This window comes from Solanum verrucosum, unplaced genomic scaffold (genome assembly GCF_900185275.1).
Source record: "Solanum verrucosum unplaced genomic scaffold, falcon-dt-bn FXZP01000093.1, whole genome shotgun sequence".
Classification (NCBI taxonomy): Eukaryota; Viridiplantae; Streptophyta; class Magnoliopsida; order Solanales; family Solanaceae; genus Solanum; species Solanum verrucosum.
In genome coordinates this window covers 2,639,026-2,662,229 of record NW_026020065.1, presented here as the reverse complement: position 1 = coordinate 2,662,229, position 23,204 = coordinate 2,639,026, and the positions used below count along the sequence as shown (strand labels likewise).

Here is a 23,204-nt window from a genome sequence, read left to right as displayed (position 1 = left end):
TTTGGGATAAAATGAAATTACTTCAATTAAATAGTATTAAATCTTTGGACAAATTATTTAACTACACTCATTTACTTATCTTAATATTTATTTATCCCTACTTATTTCAAAAATTTCAAAAATCCCTTATTTACCTATGTATCCCATACACAACGTTATGTATTCCGCTATGTGGAATGTATCAAACGCTATATATCTCGTGCACAATGTGATGTATCACGTGCACAACGTTATGTATCCCGCTATGTGGAATGTATAAAACTTATGTATCCCGCGCACAACGTTATGTATTCCGCTATGTGGAATGTATCAAACTTAATATATCCCGTGCACAATGATATGTATCACGTGCACAACGTTATGTATCCCGCTATGTGGAATGTATAAAACTTAATGTATCCCGTGCACAACGCTATGTATCCCGCAAACATCATTTTTAAGGAATTTTTGGTAAATAGAAAACTAGAAGGAATAAAATGTTATTTAATACTTATAATATGTGGTTCCTATAATTTATACTTAAATCTTTTATATAAAATGATTTTTTTTTCCATAATACTACAAATCGTATCATGATCAAGATCTGTAAATATTCCTTTTTACAAAAAAGAAACTATCTAACTTTTGAAAAGGTGCATCTAATAAATTTTCAATTTTATATTATTTTAATATCTTATGACGAAGTAATTTTCAATACCTTCAAAGAAACTGAAAATTGATAACTCAATATTGAATACTCATATTTAAAATCTAAAATACTCTAAACATAGTATGCGAGATCGGCACGATCCACTATAAATAATTAATTCTTTAAAAAATATACTAATTAAATAAGTTAGAGTACAAAAGTCATATTAAAAATTAGAAAAATTATGAATCCAAAGTAGATTTGATCCTCGTTCTTCAGTACGTCATTGTTGATTTTCAGATGCCAAACATAATTAATTCAATAAGCAGTGTGGTATAATAGGGTTTGTTTAGACATGAGTTGAAATTAGGTATTAGAAATCATATTGATTTTAAAATGATATTTTATTTAGATATATAATTTGCATTTATTAAGTTTTTTTTTTCAAATTTCATGTGTGAAAACTATTTTAAAAATTCAATTCTCATACAATCTTAAATCATAGTTATTCATAAACAATATATTGAAAAATCTTAAGCCCCTGCATTGATCACTCACATATATGATATTTCTATATTTTTTCATAAACAAATATTTTAAATTACGAACTTTCAAATACATATATATAATTTAATAAAAAATCATTTATCAATAATAGTGATAATTAATTATTCTTTAACATAATCATTTCATATAGTACAAACAATCAATTTATGCCAAGTGTAAACCTTTTTTTTTTATTGCAAAATTTAAAATGATAAATATTGGTCAATATATACCATAAATTATAGTTGAGAAATAATATGAACAAAAATAAATATTTTGGTCGTGGAATTGATATCTTGCTCACTTTTAACTTGTCTTTTTAAAGATATAACAATCAACATCATATAACTTAGGCGAAATGGTCAGGTAGACCTTTATACTTGTATCAGTTTGTATTCTAAACTCTTCTACTTATTCCTTTGTCATTTGAGCATTTATACTCAATTAAAATGAGATTTTTAAGCCCCTCCATTCATGTGTGTAGCTCACTCTCCTTTATATAATTGACATGTCATATATATTAATGACAAGTCATAATTTTCTTCATAACGATTTTTAATTATTAATAAAAATGTTAAATAAAAGACTAAATCAATAAATTTTCTATTTTACGAAATAAAATAAAATTATTTTTTCTCTCACCTTCCCTCCACCTCCCCTAACCAATCATCACTGTCAAAACTCAAAACCATCTCCATATCCCCTATTTTTTCTTCTTCATTTTTTTTCACAGAAAAAGGAGGCATCACTTAATTTAATGAAATTAAACAAAAATCTAACAACTTTATGAAAATAGATTGGGAGCATTTTTGGGTTCTTCGTAGAAGAAAAAAAGAAAAAGAAAAGGACGCCGCCGTCGCTGAAGAAAGTCATCGCTGTCGTCGCCATTTTTGTCGGCGAAATCACGTATACTTTCTTTCTCACCATCTTCATTTCCGCCACGCACCATCACTATTTTTTTTCCTCCTCCAACCTCCACAAAAACAACAACCTAAGCCACCACACCACTAGATCTGGCCCCGCTTGTCTCTCTCACGCCACTGTGATTTAGTGGTCTCCGGCGAGTGCTAGTCTCCGGTGAATCAGTCACTTGTCTACGGCGAGCGCTGGTCTCCGATGTTAGTAAATTGTGGAGAAGAAAAAAAAAAATTCCAGGCGTGGCCAAAAAGAAAGGGGTAGTGGAGAAGAAGAAAAGACTTTTTAATTAATTATTTTTTTAAAAAAAAATATTTCTTTTTTAATTTTAATATTTTCTTAACCTAAAAAAGTTATTCACTCGCCTTAAGGTGCGTGAAGTCACACAATTTTGCCAACTCAGCCATCTTAAAGACACATAAATTTGGTCAATGGTCAGAGGGACTTGCTAAATTATGTTTTATTGAGTTTAAGGGTCCAGATGACAAAAGAGTAAGTAGAAGGATTCAAAATACAAACTGATACAAATATAAGGGTCCATCAGACCATTTCGCCTATAACTTAAACAACTCTAAATTAGTTGAAGAGTCCAAAACTTTAAAAAATATCTTCATGAATAAATATTTAATTCACCACTAGTATATACACTAATAATGGTCCTTTTTTTCACTAGATATAAATTTATGAATCAATTTATTTTTCAAAAATTAAAATCATATGTTGAAACGAAAAATGACCTCATATTTCTCAAAAAAAAAAAAAAAAAAACCAGGCAATAAAATCAAAGACGAAAAGAATAAATGGAACAAAAGTAGTAAAAAAAAAAAAAAGCAAAAAAGGCAAGAGTTGATTGATTCCAAGTTCCAACAACCGTCTGAATAGAGATCGGACTTTTTGTTACTCTCTCTCTCTCTCTCATCCATAATTCTTTTCTTTGACCTTTCTACACGCTTTCTCTCTCTACATATTTCTAGGATTTTGTTAACAATATTTTCTTCATCTCCCTTCTTCTTTACTTTATTCTCCACATTTCCCCCTTTGTATGCTCTCTCTTTCTCTCTCTATACATACATTCTCTCTCTTTATCTACACATATACTTACTTTTTTTTTGGCATTGTTACAGTTCTAGCTGAATTTCATGGCGAACGATTTGGAAACATCGCCGGCGGGAGCAGCAGCATCGACCGTCGTTGATGATAGCATTGAGGATGCCTGTAGTATTTGTCTTGAGCCGTTCAACTCCGATGATCCTCCTGCTGTATGCTATAAGCTTCGCTTTTCTGTTTGATGCATTTTCCTGTTATATTAAATTAAATTTTAAAATATATATGTAAAGTTAGGGATTATCTGCCTGTAGCATTTTTTTCCTTTACCTGTTTGTCTCTGATGATCTTCCTGCTGTATGTTATCTCCAAGCGTGCCTGTTTATTTTGTTGCATTTTCTGTTTTTTTTTTTAAAATTCCATAATTGGCTATATATTGGTAAAAGTTAGGGTTTGTTTCTGGCTCTTAGCATTTCCGTGATGCATTTTCTGCTTTGTCAAGGATTTTCTGTTTATTAAGGAGAGGTTAGATGACTCTAATGTATGTTGATCAGAATGGATGAGTTCTAGCAGTGTGTAGTTTTCACGCCTTGGAAGTTCCGACGACTTTTTAATGGAAGCAATTGGTATATAAAACAATATAAGAGGAAAAAGTTTGGATTTTGTGGTTTAATTGTTGAAATTTAGTGTGAGATGTAGTCATGTATTTCTTTATTGATGTCATTTGGTCAGTGAGTATCATGTTACATCGAATCTCTTATATGTTTATTTTTGTGGACATAATTTCAATTACATTTTTTCCTTCTCAATAGGAGTTATGTGCCCCAAATGTGTATCGTGTTCTTCTAGAGCGGGACCTTGCTCTAATTTCGGGACTCTTTTGTTAACCCTTGCCCTCTCTTATATTAGGATTTCCATAATGATAATGTAATTTACCAAAAAGGTATGCAAATAATATGCATGAAGTAGTGGTATGATTTATTTCAGGACTCTTTTGTTAACCCTTGCCCCTCTTGTTGATACATCCATCTCAACCTTAGTCTTATGATTTTTACTTATTCTGGTCCAATGTGATTTGTCAAGGATTGGTCTTATTCTCCCAACTAATTTTACTTTGTGAAATAGTTATGATTGCTACTTTCTCAAAATATATTAGACAGTTTACTTCAGTTTGTTTGACGTAAAGGAAGTATGTATCAAAGTGATGTTGCAAAGTTCTTGCTCTCTCATGGTGATGCCTTCTTTTGATCCGTGTGGCAATTCTTGCATATGCTTGATTATTGTGTTCCATAATGCATTTACCCTAGTTTCTTAATTTCTTGTTTTCTTTCAGGTAACAGATTGTAAGCATGAATATCATTTGCAGTGTATTCTTGAATGGTACATTCAAAATTTGTTACTGTATAATATTTTGGTCAAATGTCGGGGACATACAGTTCCTCCCCGTCTGCACATTTTTAACCGTGGGTTTTGGTTGATATGCTCAATAAACATCATGCAAATTCTGTTCAGGTCTCAGAGAAGCAAGGAGTGCCCAATTTGTTGGAGGGTTCTTGCATTGAAAGACCCTGCGAGGTATTTGAATACTTCTGTGGCTAAGCATACAATTTTACCAACCAATGACTACTTTCTCATGGAATTGGTCTCGTCTGTGGACAAGAGCTGCTAGCTGCAGCACACAATGCAGCCAGAATTACATATCTTTTTTTTTTTCTTAAAGGAATTTCATATTGTTTAAGAGCCAAGCATTTTGATTGATTCCTCATTGAGACATATTTAGTTCCCTCTTTTCTGATGATCTCCAGCCAAGAGCTACTAGCTGCAGTGGAGATTGAAAGGAACATGAGGTCAAGGCTTAATGTGCGTCATACCAACGAAAATGTTGAAGCCAACCATGTGGGTGACATTGCCAAGCTTGGAAGTGGCTTATTTCTTTCCATTACATTTTGCTTCATTCTCACTGAGAGCCTTGGTATTTCCAGGATGCCACGCAGCAGCATGATTCAGATTTTGAGGAGCGAATTATGCGACATTTTGCTGCTGCCACCAGTAGAGTCCGTCTTGTCAACAGAAGGAGAAGACAGGCGTCTTCAGGAATTGGTCCTACACAGGTTGTACCTTCTGTGCCGGTAGGAGTTGGTTCAAACCAGACACAGAATAATGAATCCACAGTACAGTTCGAAGGCTTTGGGTTTTTTGGGGATGGGTCTGCTGCTTCTGCAACTTCATCTAGTATTAGACCTGCATCATCATCAGTTCCTGCCCATGGAAGTGATCCTTCTAAGCTTAGGTATGACTGAGAACTATCAAGTGAATAACTCAGTAGTGTAATGAAGCTAGCTACTCAAAATCCTTAACATGCACCATTTCTTAATCCTAAGTGTGGTTACATGTTTTGACTTTGATGTTTTTGCTAAGTTTTTCCACAATTGATCTGGAATTGTATGCCTCACTACTTGGTTACTTGTTGGAATTCCTTCAGCCAACCACCAACTTATGGTCCCCAGGGGTCAAGCTCATCCGAGTTTCTTGCATTTTCTGAATCTATAAAATCCAAATGGTCTTCTGCTTCTGCGAGGTAGAGGAACTCCAACTTTTCGTTTCCTTGAAAGCTATTTTTATTCCCCTCTAAGGTTATTGTTTCTGTTTCAACAGGTATAAGGACTCAATCTCAAAAGGTACTCGTGGTTTTAAGGAAAAATTATTAGCACGCAACACCACTGTCAAGGAATTTGGCAAAGAAGTTCAGCGTGAGATGAGTGCTGGAATAGCTGGCGTTTCAAGAATGATTGAACGACTTGATCTTACTTCAAAACGTACTGGAGCTGCTGAACCATCTGCATGTACCATGGGTACCTCAAACTTTCCTGGTAGAGGAGTGAGTGAGCAAGGAAATGTGACATTTCAAGCGCGTGATGGTTGCAGGAAGAATTCTACAATTGGAGTAACTCCTACCAATCCCTCATTGATCTCCAACACCAACACCAACACCAACACTGGCCAAATGGAAATTTCTCTTGAACAGGTTTGTAGTTGGTCCAACAATATCTTGAGTAGTTGTGAAGCTTTACTTTGTTCCGTGTTCATCATCCCTGATGTTGCCAATATGCTCTTCTATTTTGTTATACATAGCTTCTGCTGGATGTTTTTATTGCCTTTAAACAGAAAACTAAACTTAGAAGCCTAATCCGTTTGTATATTTTCCGATTGGATATGGAATTAGCATACAACTGCAGCATTGGAACTTTAACTCAGAAACTAAAATGACAACTTCCTAAACAGAATACTTTACATACTGTGAGAAAAAAGAGAGTTTGGGAGAAAACTCAGCTTGATTATTCTCTCAAAACATTTTTTGTTTAAATAGCCAAGTGTACATATTTTAAGGAAAGGAAGAGAATCAAAATACATAATTAGAGGAGTAAATCCTAGGAAGTACTTCAATCTATCTGCCTAGGGTCCTATCTCTTGTCTGGAAATGTTAAATGAGATATTGCTTCAATTTAACTATACCAGCTTCATCATTGCCCATGATGACTATCTTTTCCCCCCACCCCATCAGGAGGATCAATAGAGTTCCCACATACCCTCCACCGTGACTCGAAACCTCAAACTACCGATTGATGGTGGAGGTGCTCAACCACTAGAGCAAGCCTCCCTTGTCCGTGATGACTATATCATCAACATAAATGACCAATTGAATACAATGTGATCAACCTCACTGAGAGTCATACCAAAGTCCTGAATGATCATGTTGGAACTTACCAAATCATGTTCGAGGAGATTGTTTCAAACCATATAGGGATCGATGCAACTGACGTACAATACCACAACCACTATACTCTCTTTGAGTAACAAATTCAGGAGGTTGCTCCATATATACATCATCCTCAAGATCACCTGGAGAAAACATTTGTGATAATCAAGAACAATAACTATGGATAGTAAAAGATGACCATATGCTATAGCTAAGGGGGAGAAAGTATCATTGCAATCACGCCGGAATCTCTGAGTACCTTTGGTAACAAGGTGAGCTTTAAGTTGATCAATTTGACCATCTGGATCAACTTTGACTACATACACGCACCGACAACCAATGGTAGATTTACTTGGAGGTAGAGGAACAAGCTCCCAAATACATGTAAAAAGACATCTCTTTGATCATCTCATAACACCATCCAAAATGGGATAGCACTTCACTTGTGGATTTAGGGATAGGGATGGGATTAGGGTTATGAGTGGATCGAATACCTTTCCGGAGTGCGATTGGTGGACTAGGAGGAGACAAGTCTGCAGTATACGAAGGATCCTGTTCAAGACGTGAATCATCTAATCATCTAGATATGATGCTGTATAATGACGACGATGATAAGTCAAGACTGGTGTAAATGGAGCCATAGGTGATGGAACTAGAGCTGTAGGTAGTGGAGCCGGATCTGTAGGTGATGAAACTGGAGTTGTAGAGCAAGATGAAGGAGAAGTGATTGATCTCCAAAAGATGAAACTGGCAACACCTTAGAAATATCTAATATGATCAGCTGGATCTGTGAAGTATGGATGGGTTTGAAAGAAGGCAACATCAGCAGAGAGGTAAGGAACCACTAGAGGTTAGGTGAATAACATTGATATCCTTTTGCGCTCTCGAATAACCTAGAAATATGCATTTAAGAGCACGAGAAGCTAAATTATCTTTTTCCTGAAATAAGGTTACGGACAAAACACATGCTCCCGAAGACACGAAGTAGAAGAAGACCTAGTAGCTTTGGCTTGCACACTGTATATGTGCGTAAAAATCTACAAATGAAGTACAAATGATAGATTTCAAATCAAATATAAATCATATGGGTTGTTTTAGACACCTGAACTCAAACCCAGAATGTTCAAATCCTGAATTCACCTCTAGAGTTTGGAAGCTGAAGTATCTCAGATTAGACATATTAGGGCTATCCTCACTATTTTTGAAGGCATTTCTGGACTGCGTGTTAATTGGCAAAAGAGTTGTCTTTACCCAGTGAACAAAGCTGATAATATGGAGATATTGGCAAGTAATCTTGGATGCCAAGTAGCTGCCTTACCCGCAAAGTACCTAGGGATGCCCCTGGGTGCAAAGAACAAAGAGATGGAGGTCTGGAGAGAAGTGCTAGAGAGATGTGACAGGAGATTGGCAAGATGGAAGAGTTAGTATTTGTCCTTAGGAGGGAGATTAACACTAGTCAAATCTGTGTTGGATTCCCTTCCTTCCTATATGATGAGCCTATTTCCTATACCAAAGAGTATTGTGAAGAGAATAAATTTGCTCAGAAGAACTTTTTTGTGGAATGGAAACAAAGGGCAGAAAGGCTACAACCTTGTAAAATGGGATACTGTAACACTTCACAAGAAGCAAGGAGGATTAGGTATCAAGAAACTCAGCCTCCAAAACTCTTGTCTATTGCAAAAATGGTTATGGAGGTTCTGTGCCTAGGATATGCCTTTATGGAAAAAAATCATCATTGAGAAATATGGACTTCAAAGTCACTGGATCACTGAAGACGTCCTTGAAACGTTTGGTTGAAGTGTCCGAAGACTATTTGGAGACTCTAGCCCTAGTTTCAAAAAAATATTCAACTCAAGGTGGGTAATGGCGTGAAGATTGAGTTTTGGAATGAACTTTGGATAGGTGAAAGGAGCTTGAAATCTCTCTTCCCTGATCTGTTCCTCCTCAGCCAACAGACTAGGGCCACTATAGCTCAGATGTGGAGCTTACAAGGTTGGAATTTTCCACATCTAAGGTTGGAATTTCAACTTCAGAAGGGCCCTAAATGATTGGGAGGTTCAAAGAGTTGCAGATTTTCTTATGGTGATAAATGATTTCAATGGAACTACCAATGCACCTGACAGACCAGTGTGGAAACTTCACAGCAAGGGTGCGTTCACTGTCAAGTCATGCTATTGGAGGAGAAATACTGGCCAACTGCAGATTAGGAACTGGCCTTGGAAACTAATCTGGAAAGCCAAAGTCCCCTTAAAAGTTTCTTGTTTCGTGGTTAGTTTGCAAAAAAGCTTGTTTGACTCATGAAGTACTACAAAGAAGAGGTAGACAGATTTGCTCAAGATGTTTTATGTGTGATCAGGATGCTTGAAATAAATTGCCATCTATTTCTACACTGTAAAACAGCAGCAAATCTGTGGAACATGTTCTTGTGTATACTTGGAATGAGTTGGGTGGTTCCCAAAACTACTAAAAGTATGATGGACTGCTGGAAAGAGATTGGAAGAAGAGAGTCAGAAGAGGACTGGTGGGAATTGATCCCTGCAAGCATCTGGTGGACATTGTGGAAGGAAAGGAATGCAAGAGGCTTTGAAGACAAAAGCAACAACATTCAAAAAATCAGAATGAATTGCCTTAGTCTTCTATATTTTTGGTGTAAACAGGATACGGTGGGGGATATAGAACTTTTTGTTGATTTTATAGGGAAATTGTAAAGCTCCATAGACTAGTTCTTATGGCCTTCTGTTTTTTACCCTATGGGATGTAAGTGCTCACTCTTATCATTGTTTGGATGATAGAATTTTGTGAATACACTTCTACCTGTTCCTCAAAAAAAATTGATTACAAGTGAAACAGGAATATGTGACACAGTAGTGCTTTGACAGGATTTTAGGTGTTTGTGCTTCCTATGTTTGTTCCTTTCTATTCTCCCACCAGAATTACTACAATTTTCTATTTATTTTTCATAGTGTGCGATGTGTTATAAAGAGCTTTTCCATGACTTTTCTTATTCCATCTATCCCTATGTGCTCAATAGCAAAAACAATGACGGGTCTTGTTTGATTGCCTGATCAGCTCATCCAAAAGCCGTTAGAAAAAAAACATTTATTTTACTTGAAATGTGTCTTCTCCGTGTCTCTTCACGTGCATGCTGATTCTATTTCATGAACATGTATGTGTAAATATTTTTTGACAAAGACAGTTGCAGTAAGACTTGAACCTAGCTTCCTTTTACTTTGATGCAATGTTGAATTGCGTTAACACCTTATCAAAAAGTTCAAGCTATTAGAGAAACTTTTATTTATTTAATTATGTCTTCGTCAAGTCTCGTTATAATTATAAACTAGTCAGATTGATTATTTAGAAGTCGCATTTCAGCTTCTTCTCCTTATCTCATCAAAGTGATAAAGTTTATGAAGTAACTGTTGCAAGAGGTTAGGATTGGAAGATAACCAAAAAGAATTTTGACTTATCCATCTTGATAGTTCTCTTTGTTTTTGAAACGAGCTCTTTCCACTGTTTAACCGTTTCTTTCCCTCTTTTTCCCCTTCAGAATGGAAACTGATGCTGCAACCGTCAAAGTCAGAATAAATGATGCTTGATTATGGTCCTCTTTGTCTCTGCTATTAACTTATAGCATAATCTATAATCTGCAAGTGACGTATGCTCTAAAGGTCAGTTATTGCAGTAGGTGACTGACTTGCGTCCTGCAGTTGTGAAAACCTTGAGATTTGATGTGCTGTTGGAGAAATTACAGTTTGTGCTTAAGCCTAAGGTCTCATGACCTGTTCTCTTTACTGTAAACCTGTAGGATAGGAAGATTGTGGAGCAGATAAGCTTGTGTAATTAACCATGTCCATTAGCTTAATGGATATTCAAGAAGGATGTCTTGTGGACTATCCATTATTCCTTTTTTATGGTGGTTATATTTTCTTCTTTATTATGCTTTTGCCTAGTTCATCTGATTTTATCTTACCTAATCCAGGAGCTTGATTTGCCTGAATGACCTTGAAAAAAGTGATGTTTTTTTGTCATCACTTTGTTGTCGTGCACCTAACCTTAGGTGTTGTCATTTATGTGAAATGTGGAGGGGAATAGCTAATTTTTGTAACTTTGCATACTTAGTTTGCATCTTAAATCAAATGTTGAATCTGAAAGATAAATCAAGCAATTTCTTGAAGACTACTTTGGTGCTTCTTCCATGAAATACCATCTGACCGTTTCCTGATAGTCACTGTAGATAAGGGTGTCAACCATTAGCTAACATTTCACCTGCAACAACAGAATCATTATCAGGACAATCAAGTCTAGTATATCAAGATTCTTCTTGACTAGTAAAATACTATTTGGATAGAAAACTTGTCAAGCGAAGTAGGAAGAGTCGTGGGATGCCAGTCCAGGAGCTACACCAAATTCCTTTAGCAAACTAGTTGAAAAATTAGCCCTCTAGTGAAGGAAACATTGGCACCCTTAGTAGTAGTAGGTTAAATCAAAATTGTGAACTTCCTTCTCATGTCCCTTGTTTCTGTGGGAAAAACATTTCTTATACAAGTTACAACATATTCTTTATCTTTTAGTAGCTCTTAATTAATATTACCCTTTATTAGCATTTCCATCTGACCACCCTTGATTAGATATTACTACCGTTGAATTCTTTTCTTATTACTATCACATGTCCATTTAGGGCGGAACAAGTGAAACAAATCGCCCTCTTTTCTTATCTTCCGTTGGGTTTCCTTTTTGTTAATCTTTGTTAGTTTTTGTACTCCTAGTTTATATTAGAACTTGTTGAATCCGGTGGGAAACACCTACACCATGTGAGTGTTTTTGACTGCCTCAGACTATGAGAATTCGTGATCAAGTATTTTCCGTAAGATTTTCAACGGTTTCTCTCATCGCCTTCCTCTGTTCTCTCTGTTTCCCATCTACCGCTTTTTTCCTTTTCTCTTACTATCTAATAGCTCTTTCGTTATAGTTTATCATTGATTATACATTCCCCTCTTTAGCCCAAGCTTACTTTGCACCAATTTTCATTTTTCTTTTGTGGACAAGTTATAGATAAGCATTGGTAATAAAACCTCCTCTTATGTAGACTGTAGTGTTCCGGCCACCAAAATAAATTTTTGGCATCTATTTTTAAAATATGGTAAAATAAATTGTGGCTTAAGTAATTTTTCCAAAAAAAATTACGCCACCCTTGTTTTACCGTTAGTAATATAAATTATGTTAGTTTTTCTTTATGAATATTTGTAGCTAGTAATTTAAGTTTCTAAAAATATGTAAATCTTTCTTTTCAAAAATAATTTAATTGATATCTAAGTCTGAAACAAAAAATAATTAGTTTGAAATTCAAAAAAAAAAAAAAGATCGGGTAATTTTTTGTAGGAAGAAGAAGAAACTCCCTCCTCTCTTCCATTCTTGAAAAAAAAATAAATGGAACACACTTTCAATTTTATTGGAGCTTGAAACAATATGGTAGATATTTTCATGGATTAACAATTTACTAAACGTGGAAAGTGTATATATAGCTCAGGCTAATTTGTTAGCCGAGTATATAATTTATTTTTATTACCTGAAATTACTGGGGATGTCAATGGTTCGATTCGATTGATTTGTTTAAAAACATTGTGACACACCCATACATGAAAGTATGCAGAACTTATTGGAGAATGGAGAAAATGGGCTAATCTAGATCTCTCCTAGGATAACATCTCCGCCAGAAACCTTGAAGTCAGAAGGTGCTTCTTCAACATTCAGAACCTTAACATTTCCATCAACTACATACGCCGACCACCTATGCAACAACGATGATAAATAATGGATTAGTATAAGATAGACAGGTTGTTTCCGATATAGCCTGAGCTCAAAAGGCCAAGTTATTCGGAAAAGGATTGCAAGAAAGTTCGTCAAAACTAGTTAAACTTCTGCACCTTTCACTGGGATTATCAATTTTGGAATTGGCAATTGTTGGATGTAGAATCTTTAGTTATTGCAGGACGAAGTAATGAATGACATAAAACATGAACTCTGATCCCTTACCTATGAGATCGAAGTCCAAGCAAAGCTGCCGAGAGATCAATTGTTAAGTCCAAGCTCTTGTGGAAGCTTCCATCAAAATCACCATAAAACTCAATCTGCATCGTAAAATAGAGACTCATCCTCGTTATTAGAGAAAGTATAAAGAACAACTATCACAAAACAGCTGATACAATGAAATTTTCTGACATCTATAATGCTATCAAACTTATCCATGAGAAACAATTCAAGGTCATAAAACAGCTGATACTATTAGTATGGCATTAGAGATGTAAAGGTCATAAAACAAGGTGAGATGAACAACACCGAGTGGCTAAATAACAGGATCATGAGAATCTTAATCATAGATCTCTCTCTTGGTTATCTGTCATACCCCAGTTCATTAGTTTCAACTATCCTACCTAAGTGTACCAGCGTTAGCGATAAAGCACATAACAATCTACATCAGGCAGTGTTTTTTATGCTTCATACAGTTTATGAATTATGTCATCCTCGATATGCTACAAAATAAATTCCAATCAACGTCAGCCCACCTACATAGATTTCCAGCTCCACGGAGGAAAGTTGAGTTTCAACAGAAATATATTAGAATATGGTCAGAGACGAACTGAGTTTAAGTTGGAATGTATTAGCATATGGTGAGAATCATTATCTTTGAGCATGTAGAGGAATGTTCGTAGAATTTCATTCATTTAGCTGCGGCTGCAGTGCTCATATCAATCAGATACTTTCTTTTTAAAAGAAAATTCAACTGTCATCCAACATAAATGTTGCTTGAAAAGTAAGATCTGCTCGACATCCCTCCTTTGACCCCCTTCCTACAATCCCAAACCAGCCCCTCAATAACTGAGAAATCCCCAAGGACTGGTTGGCACATAGTTTGAAAGTCAAATAGTCAATGAATAAATATTTTTTTAGAAGGTAAGTTCGAAAGGTATTGAATATTGAGACTGCTCTGTACCCCTCTATACTTAAAAAGCACCAAGCTTTTAATCTACATCAAGATTCAAACTCACGTAATGAGCTTTTAACCCACACACCACTCTCTGCGCTCTTTTTTGAGAAAAACCACTCTCTGCGCTCTAACACTAAACAAAAGCCCTTGGGGCACTAAAAGAAACGTTTTGCCATTCCAAGTCTTGCCAAAAAAGATAGATTAATCTTTTTCATCAAATAGATTCGGCTCCCTACACAATATACATGTTCAAGAAGGTTGATTCACCAGAATATGTTTACTTCTGCTGAGAACTGAGAAAAAGTAAGTACTTCAAGTCTTCCAAGGATGGTAGAAAGTTCAAATTAGTAATTAGTGAAGGTCACACTTGCTTAAAGAAATACACAGGATGACGAGGCAGGGAAAAGTGACTTACAGCATCTTTTGCTTGTAGTTTTTCTGCCCAACCATTCATAGTGTATGGATCATTCACAGCAACACAGATGACAGAGTCGATTCCTTTGGCCTTGAACTTATCAATGTTATTCTTGTAGCTAGGTACATGTTGCATTGAACAAACTCCAGTGTACGCACCCTGGAAATTATACAAGAAACATCTTTAGGAAGATATAAAACTAAAGAACAAAGAGAACCAGACATTAACCAAATGGGTGGATACAAAATGACTATGCAATAAGGCCTCTTTTGAGGCAAATTTCCTACCACAACCATCAAAGAAAATAAGAAGCCTTTCTTTCTTTCATCATGTCTTCGCGTCATTTTATTCAATCTTCTATTCATTTCATAGTGTCAGTTTATTCAACCTTCTATTACGAACTAGGGAAAGCCCTTTTCTATTATAATTCAATTGAGGAATCATGGTAGTCCAGTTGGTTGGCTACAGATACCTGAACTTTCACAATGCCACTGAAGGTTCAATTCCCCATTTCCCCTTCTGCTTCCCCTCCTTCTATGTATAAAATAAAATAAAAAGAATGGAAAGAATGGTATTAAATATTTAAATGTGTCCCGTTGTATCTTTCCTCCAGAAGCAAATATGTGCAACCAACCAAGTGGCAATGTTAATCCAGTAGTATGTAACAATTGGGATTACAACAAGATTAAACTATTCTGAAAATTTGGATAAGTAGTAGCAGTATTCATTTGTAGTCCCAGGAAGATAAAACATTAGACAAATAAAGCTGCTCACTGCACTTAAGTCATCAGATACCACCTTGATTTAGTACTTTGTATAGAAAGTTCAAAGACCAATTTATTATTTGTACTAAAGTAACAAGAAAAAGAGAATTTGTTTTATCATTTTGATTTATTATTAGGCTTAAATGGATCTACATGGTCCGTGAGGATTCATATATATAGTGTACACCTCATCTTGGTTGGGATTGACGCATAGTAGTTATTGTTGTTGTTGATGTCTTATTAAGATTTTTTACCTTTTAAATATCAATGAAAAGAAAGAACTTTTTCCCCTCTACCAAACACAAAACATCATAAACAAAAAATAAAAGATAAAATGACCATGAATGAAGCACAAGTTGACAATTTGGAGGACCTCAACAAAATATGCAGTAGTCAAACAACAACAAGATAAAAAAATCCAAGACTAAAATGGCAGAACCGCTTCACTCTAAGACACCACAACGTAACACTTGTGATTTATCTTGCTATTTTGTTGTCGTTATTTTCCTTTACATCCTACTTTTGATTGCACTTTTTGAGCTGAGGGTGTACCAGGAACAACCAATCTGTCCCACACCACAAAGGCTAAGTAAGGTAAGGTCTGCGTACATCCTATCCTCCATAGACCCCCAATTGTGCGATTACACTAAGTATGTTATTGTTGACAAAACAAATTCTCATAATTTGACAACCCCACTCTCTTTATTCCAATTAAAAGAGAACCAAACAAAAATATTCATCTAAAACCTACTCCTAACCACAGAAATGAAAACTAACACACAATACAACTAACTTAATAATCAGTGGCAATATATATAAGTGAAAGTCAACTTACAGGAAGGCCAAAGATTACAACATTTTTACCCTGAACACCAAACAAAATACAACAAACAGTCAGAAATCAAGAAAAGGGTAAATTTAGGTATAAAGATTACATTTTTAAAATTGGGGTTTTGATTATATTTATGATTACCTTGAAGATATCTTTAATAGGGGTAGTAGAGAATTTTGAGGAGACACCTTCATCCCAAGATCGAGCCTTTTGTAGAGAAACATTTGGTGCAGCAACAGTAACATCACTTCCTACTGAAATTGAAGCATAGGATCTCAGGCTTTGAGCCATCATTCTTGTTCTCTTTAACATTGCTGAGGCCATTGCTGATTCTCCTAAACTTTTGGTGGTGAATACTGATTTTTGCTACTTTCATTTTCAGTGTTTGCTGGTGAATATATGGACAGGGAAAGGATGGGCCTTATTTAAACTTGGGCCTAAATTTGGTGTCCAAACTCTATAATATACAGATTGACTTTGGAAGTTGTGAGGACCAATTTTTCCTTAGTCGAGTTTGCGTACAATAATAGTTATCAATTCGGATGGTGCAATATGAGGCTTACTAACTCCTACTCTGGTACTAGATTAATCAAGCTCTAGAATGGGGAGATATGGCGTACCCCTTCTCTTCTGTAAATTTTTGAAAGTTAATCTATAGGGTAAAATCAAGTATCAAATGTTTCGTAAATATGGACAAGTATAGGCTATAGCTTATGAAATTATATATATATATATATATATATATATATATATATATATATATATATATGTATAATAGTGTATAAGAAGTGTTTATACACTATGCATACGTTACGTTGATAATATTATTTTCGATTTCCGTACGTTTTGCTAAAAATAAATTAAAAAAACCCATTTGCTCAATCTTTACCAAATAACTTCAAATTTTAACCACAATTTCAAAATGACATTCTCAACCAACATTAGTCATCACAAATTTGATATTCAAATCAAGACATACATGATATATTGCAATAACTAGTGTGGATGCAATAGTCAAGCTCCAGGTTCAAATGAACCCAACACTTTCGAAGTGTAATTTAAATTATATTCAAACTTCACACAAATTGCAATAAATAGTAGGTCTAAATTTATAATTTTAAAAATACAATAGATTCAATACTAAAATCCCATAAAAACTAAAATCATAGAGTTAAATTAGAAATTCGCCACTAACAATAACAACCACTTAAAACAAATCTCAATTTTAAAAATCTGATTTCTTTGAATTCAAGCTTTGAAGCTTCTTTAATGACTTCCAATGTAACTTCTCAATTGTTCTTCGATATATCGGTCACCATTAAATATTTTCAAAGAATTCAACCAAGAAAAACAATTAAAACATCTTTTTCAAAATATAAACAATAAGGATGGAAAATATGGGCTCATTTATAATGTTGGGCCGATTGACATGTCCATGTAAACCTTAGGTGCTAATTTCAACACATCAATAATTTCAATAATTATATATTTTGTCTGAGTTGCCTTTAGATAGACTATACTAGTGAATGTATATCGCCTCTTTCCTCTCTTGTCCCTCTACTTCTTTATATATGTGTTCCGCAATTTCATGTATTTATGTATCTGCACCGATATATTTAGTGTATTTGTGTGTATCAATTTCATCTAGTGTGTTCAATATTAAATATTTAGTGTATCCAGTATCATTTTCATGTATCCAATATAATAAAAATGCATTATGTATTTAATGTATCTGTGCATAATTACAAATTGGTTATGAGAGGATACTAATGTATTCAGTACATTTGTGATGTGTCTATTGTATTTGTGCACAAGTGCATCTATTTGGTATCAAACTTGTGATGTATGCGGTGGCCGGTGTTTATGTGTATAGATACATACTTACAAAAAAATGATGAAGACGAAGATATAGCTATCTAGAAACATATATTACTGCATAGATACATGCATATATCTTGGGTAATTATGTCTTAACCAGTCACTCTTTAATAACTATCTGGTATCAATTACGTAGTCGTTATTTTTTATAAGGAAAATCAACCAATAAGCACACCGCCCGTTAAATCTTAGTCAAAATTCAAAATTCTGGCGACATTAATTTTGTGATAGATTAGTCTTTAAATTAGAAACTCTATCGTGGAAAAAAAACTTTACTACATAATTTCTTTGATTTCAATTACCATTTAAGAAATCAACTTCAAGTTTTCTCAATAGAACACAAGCTTCAACAGATGATCTTATTATATTATACATACAGAGTTATTAAAGGGGAACAAAAAATACAACAGAATGAATTACATCTAATTAAACATGAGATGATTACACAATATTATCAAGCTTAAAAAAACAATCATAAAATTAAATCCCACTATAATTAAATAGAGGCACTTATATACCTTAGGTTGTACCTCTCTAATAATAAATATACTGCAAAGTGCAAAAAGAAGGACTCCCTTTGTACAACACAATACACCCAAAAATAAATAAATTATAGTAGCTAGTTAATTAACTTAATTATTTTTTTAGTTATAATAAAATATCAATCTTGAACATATGATTTAAGAAGAAAATCTAGTAGGATTTAGTGAATTATAATGAGGTGGGACTTGATTAATTAGTTGCCTTTGTGTTTGTCCTTGGAACTTGGTGTTTGATGAGAAATTATTATGTCTTGGTTGCCTGTTTTTTCTTCTTGGATGTGAAGAAAGTGGGATAAAAACTCCAGTTCCTTTGCTAATTTCTCTTCTATTATTATTCTGCTCATATACATATCCTGCTCTTGTAGCAGGATGAATTACTTGTGAAAAGGCCTGTATTTTTTAAAAGAAAATTGGTAAGAACATGTGATTATAACAAAAACAACTTTTAGTGGCAATAAATATATATATATTAATAAAAAGTATTAAAACTTTTATCTTCATTAGTTAATTGTCAGTAAATCTAGTGTTGTTATAGGCTTTAGAGACATTTACAAAGAGTGTTAATTGCCTCTAAAAACATATTTAGTGATAATTAAATTATTAATTGTTGCTAAAGATCATTTTGATCTAGTGAGTTATTAATTTTCGTCTTCTCGTGGATTCATGATTTAAAACTCTATCCGTTTAATATTTAAGATTCTTAACATTGAACCTAACATATAATATTATGGGTTCTACTATTATATACTTTGAATCAAAGGTTGAATGAAATCAATTCTTTTATAGATAACAAAATCTAAATTGGATAGGATAGATGGATGGATCTATCTTTCTATTCATATTTATTACTAATCAAAATGTATTTCTATAGTGTTGTAGCGTAGTAAGAAGCCAGAAAGGACTGCACTATTTTGGGCCCACGAAGCGAAGAGAATGAGCTCAGCTGCCTCTCTGATTTTTTATACTTAAATTTGTGTTTCACTTCAAAGTTATGAAATTCAAATGAATTTTATGTTGTAATGCTACATCCGTCCCTATCCTATACGTTAACAAACAACCATCGATAGAAACACTTAAATTTCAATATTCTGTAGACTTAATAGTCAATAAAGTGAGTGCAAAAGTGAAAGAAATTTCAATAAAGACTTTTGAGAACTAAGTGATTCTTTAGTTAAATCATTTAGTATAATATATAAATTCTCTTTCAATGTTAATACACTTAAAACATTATATGATATGAAATTAATGAACTAGACAAAGATAACTTGTGTATTTTAGGGAGAAAAAACAACGATTTGAACATATATATTGAAAGAGAGGGAAAAATATATTGAACCTGAATAGAGCCATGAGAATGACGATAAACTGAAGAGTTTTGATGTTCATGTTCGTCATCGTCCATTATTAAAAGAGAGATTTGTTTGCTCAAATCTGCAAAAAATAAATCATCTTCTACTTCCATTGCCACTTCCATTTTTTGAAGAAGAGAACTCAAAAATGTTTAGTTCACTCTGTTTTTCTTCTTTTCTTTTGAGTAGTTAAGAAAGGATATTATTATTGTGTATTGTGTAGTACAAATAATAAATAGGAAAAAAAACAGCAAATAATGGGTTCAAGCAAAAAAAGGTATACATGTGGGATAGTGGGGTCAAGAATGACAGCTAACCCAAATCTGTGCAAGACCCACAAAAGGATATCAACTAAGTGCAAACTTATTGATACGTGTTTTGGTGGTGTGGTAAGTACTATTTATTCTTAATTAAAAAGTTTTGAATTTGAGTATAAGTTTAGATTTAATCGAGCTTCAATATGAGCATTGAACACTAGATGGAAAATAATTTTAAAGAAAACTAAGTACAGACTTTAAAATAATAATATATTTAATGTAATGCTATAAATATAGTTCAAAAAGAATAAGATATAAGTGAATTTTACCTCTATTTTTTGAAGTAAAAATGTTATTTCTAATAGACAATCGACTCTCACCTCAAAAAAGTGTAGTATTTAGTAATAACAACGTATATGATATAATTTAAAAAATGAGATCTGAAAAGAATAGAATATATACAGATTTTATTTTTATCTTTGTGAAATAAAAATATTGTTTTTGATATATCCTCAATTCATTTTCGTTTTTTTTTTTTGCAATCTTTAGTATGAATTTAAATTCTATATACTCGTTGTATTTTTAATTTTTTTTTTAATTATAGATAACTATTCCTAATAAATAAATTTAATAATTTATAAAAAAAATACATCTCAAGTGTCAATTACATAAGTAAATTAATAGCATTAAAAAAAAGAATTAGATGATTAATGTATATATAATAATACATTAAATTGTTATGGTAAGTATATTATCTAGATGAGAATTGAGAAACAGAGAGGGACAAAAATAAAAAAAAATAAAAAAAGAGATGAGGATTGAAGAATCTACATTATAGCGACAGCCCACACTTTAGTAGATCAGATTTCTCATCCAAATATGAACTACATCAATCCATTACACTTACAATGACGCCTTGTTAGAGCCACATGCATGTTCATCAATCATCGGGTTCATCTGAACTTAATATTTTTAACGTAGATTATAATTTGTGTAAAAATTTATTAGAAGTATAATAAATAGTATATCAAAATTCATAATTTTAAAACTTAATAAATTTATATTAAAATCTTAAATATTAAACTCATAAAGTTTGAATCCTAAATTCATCTTCGGTGGAACCCAACCCTAGAAGCACATATGAAGTGTATAACTAATATGACAAGAGGAGGTTGCTCGAATGGTAACCACCCCTCGCTTTCAACCTTAAGATTGTGTGTCCGAGTCACCAAAGGGAGCAAAAAGATGAAAGCTCCTTCGAGGGATTAAAAAAGGAGTATGTAACTAATATTTTGAACATGAAGTATACTTTAAAAAAAGTTATTAAAATTTTGATAAATATTAAACTTCGAATTCATAATTTTAGAAAAAACATTATTAATTAATTCAATAGTTAAAATTTAAAATTAGTACTAATTTGAATATTGAATCCGCTTTGATGAATGATCTCTTTAAATGATTTTGAATTTAAGGAACGATTAGACCCAACACTCCTTTCTTAATGATAGTACATCTTAATATTTAAATATGTATTTAGATTCAGTCTTCTTATTAATTTTAATAAATACAAATAAGGCGTTACTCACACTCTCCTCTCTTGTCATCCACTAGTTATGGTCCATGACATTAGTTGTATCAAATTCCTATTATTGCAATTTGCAAAGTGTATGTCAGTAGCTATAACATCAGAATATATAGCTGCAGCCATCTTGTTTTGTCACATGACTAGAAAATGGAAAAAAGTTATTTCTGTTTCAATTTATGTGACTTACTTTTCTTTTTAGTCAGTCTAAAAAAAAAAAAAAATTATACATTTTTATATTAAGTAACAATTTAACTATAAAATATCTATTTTATTTTTAATGAAATGATTTACAACCACACAAATTTCTATCATTCATTTTGGATCACAAATTTTAAAAGTCTTATTTTCTTTCTTAAATTTCGTGCTGAATCATACTACCTCACATAAAATGAGAAGGAGGGAGTACTTTGTTTGGCTACTTAAAAGAATGACTACATATCACTAGCGTTTGCTCTTCGAAAAAGAAAATTAATAACTAACGTATAATTAACAGTTGATGATGTAAAATATATTACATAATCAAATTATTTGAAATCTATTTTATTTTTTTTTTCTCAATTCACATATGAGGATTGAGGTCTATATTGGTGATATATTCCTTATATCAAGGAGAAGTGGAGAACATGAATTGACAAGAATCATTTGCCAACTTTAGAAAAAATTCTCACAACTAGCATTGAAAAATCAAATAATTGGCCGACCCGATCTGACCCAAACCTGAATTTTCCAAACGAAACAAAAACGAACCGTTTTTCCCATATCTGGAAGAAAATAGGAAGGAAAACGACACGACTTATGTATAAAGTATGGTATAAATTTGTATATTTTTTGAGAATTTTCCTTATAACGAAGTTGATCCACTTTCATCTTATTGATTATTTAAATTTTAAACTCGTTTCTATTTAATAAAAATAACTTCTAAAAAATTGATGAAATTAATCCGATCTCAAATTAATCGGACCCCAAGAATTATTAGAAAAATGGAAATTCTCAATCATGAAATTTCAAAAGCAGAAGGATGAAAAAAATAGTATTGAAAAAGAAATCTTTCCTCTCTTTTTTTTTAGTCAGGGTGTCAGCTACAACTTTCCACTCTCAGCAACACAAAGTTGATATAACTCGTTGAAGAAGCGAAGTCAGAATTTAAATTTTATGAATTCTGAATTATATAATGATGATTCAAATGCTAAAAAAATTCATTAGAAAATATTTAATATTTGTATATATTTGATAAACTTCTTAATATAAATACATTATTTGAATAAAAATTACTGAATTTAGTTAAATTTGTACACGAACTTCTAACCGCACCACCTCAGAGCTAGTTGGAGATATTATTAGCTTCATCAACTTTCAACTATTAGCATTATAATTCAATGAGGGGGCACCACTAAAAAAGCATCATGATTCTTTAATTTCTTATCATAGTACAGCTACTTCACTCTTTCTCCAGTCTCTCACATGTAATGTAATTATATTTTATATAATACATCCAGAGATACAAGAAACTATTTTGCATCCAGTAGGCTCCATTCAGACTAATTTTTAGATCCAGTAATTAATATATTTTATATAAAATGACGTTTGCACTATTATGGCTGATATGATATCTATAGTGTGGATAATAGAATATGGTATTTTAATTTTATATATTGTATATAAGTAATTGATAAAATCATTAAATAGAGGGGTCTAAAAAAATCTTTA

The 23,204-nt window shown here is 33.0% G+C and overlaps 4 protein-coding genes across 4 annotated transcripts in view; 1 reads left to right on the top strand and 3 right to left on the bottom strand.

The window, feature by feature from the left end:
* Positions 1-23,204, bottom strand: part of LOC125823685 (uncharacterized GPI-anchored protein At5g19250-like) — a 124,184-nt gene that overhangs the window by 17,288 nt on the left and 83,692 nt on the right. The gene's annotated exons all lie outside the window — the stretch shown is intronic.
* Positions 2,996-10,768, top strand: LOC125823666 (E3 ubiquitin-protein ligase RHF1A-like). Its single transcript, XM_049503022.1, has 8 exons — positions 2,996-3,348; positions 4,467-4,513; positions 4,646-4,708; positions 4,939-5,029; positions 5,116-5,423; positions 5,616-5,711; positions 5,789-6,158; positions 10,438-10,768. Exons 1-8 carry the CDS (start codon positions 3,229-3,231, stop codon positions 10,447-10,449), a joined length of 1,107 nt encoding a protein of 368 aa, XP_049358979.1. The 5' UTR covers positions 2,996-3,228; the 3' UTR covers positions 10,450-10,768.
* On the bottom strand, positions 12,428-16,266 carry LOC125823687 (peroxiredoxin-2F, mitochondrial). Its single transcript, XM_049503054.1, has 5 exons — positions 16,028-16,266; positions 15,890-15,919; positions 14,291-14,449; positions 12,924-13,018; positions 12,428-12,678 (listed from the first exon to the last, which is right to left on the bottom strand). The coding sequence occupies exons 1-5, from the start codon at positions 16,208-16,210 to the stop codon at positions 12,573-12,575; spliced, it is 573 nt and encodes a 190-aa protein (XP_049359011.1). The 5' UTR covers positions 16,211-16,266; the 3' UTR covers positions 12,428-12,572.
* Positions 18,167-19,793, bottom strand: LOC125823691 (uncharacterized). The gene is made up of 2 exons (XM_049503057.1): positions 19,643-19,793; positions 18,167-18,696 (listed from the first exon to the last, which is right to left on the bottom strand). The coding sequence occupies exons 1-2, from the start codon at positions 19,778-19,780 to the stop codon at positions 18,445-18,447; spliced, it is 390 nt and encodes a 129-aa protein (XP_049359014.1). The 5' UTR covers positions 19,781-19,793; the 3' UTR covers positions 18,167-18,444.

Bases quoted from the DNA above. Each gene is read 5' to 3' on its own strand.
- LOC125823666 (XM_049503022.1), top strand. From the start codon at position 3,229: ATGGCGAACGATTTGGAAACATCGCCGGCGGGAGCAGCAGCATCGACC. The intron at 3,349-4,466 runs GTATGCTATAAG...GTTTTCTTTCAG, and splicing joins ACTCCGATGATCCTCCTGCT to GTAACAGATTGTAAGCATGA. The intron at 4,514-4,645 runs GTACATTCAAAA...AATTCTGTTCAG, and splicing joins TTGCAGTGTATTCTTGAATG to GTCTCAGAGAAGCAAGGAGT.
- LOC125823687 (XM_049503054.1), bottom strand. From the start codon at position 16,210: ATGGCCTCAGCAATGTTAAAGAGAACAAGAATGATGGCTCAAAGCCTG. The intron at 14,450-15,889 runs GTAAGTTGACTT...TATAATTTCCAG, and splicing joins TTGTAATCTTTGGCCTTCCT to GGTGCGTACACTGGAGTTTG. The intron at 12,679-12,923 runs GTAAGGGATCAG...GTTGTTGCATAG, and splicing joins CTTGGACTTCGATCTCATAG to GTGGTCGGCGTATGTAGTTG.
- LOC125823691 (XM_049503057.1), bottom strand. From the start codon at position 19,780: ATGGAAGTGGCAATGGAAGTAGAAGATGATTTATTTTTTGCAGATTTG. The intron at 18,697-19,642 runs GTTCAATATATT...TAAAAAATACAG, and splicing joins ATTCTCATGGCTCTATTCAG to GCCTTTTCACAAGTAATTCA.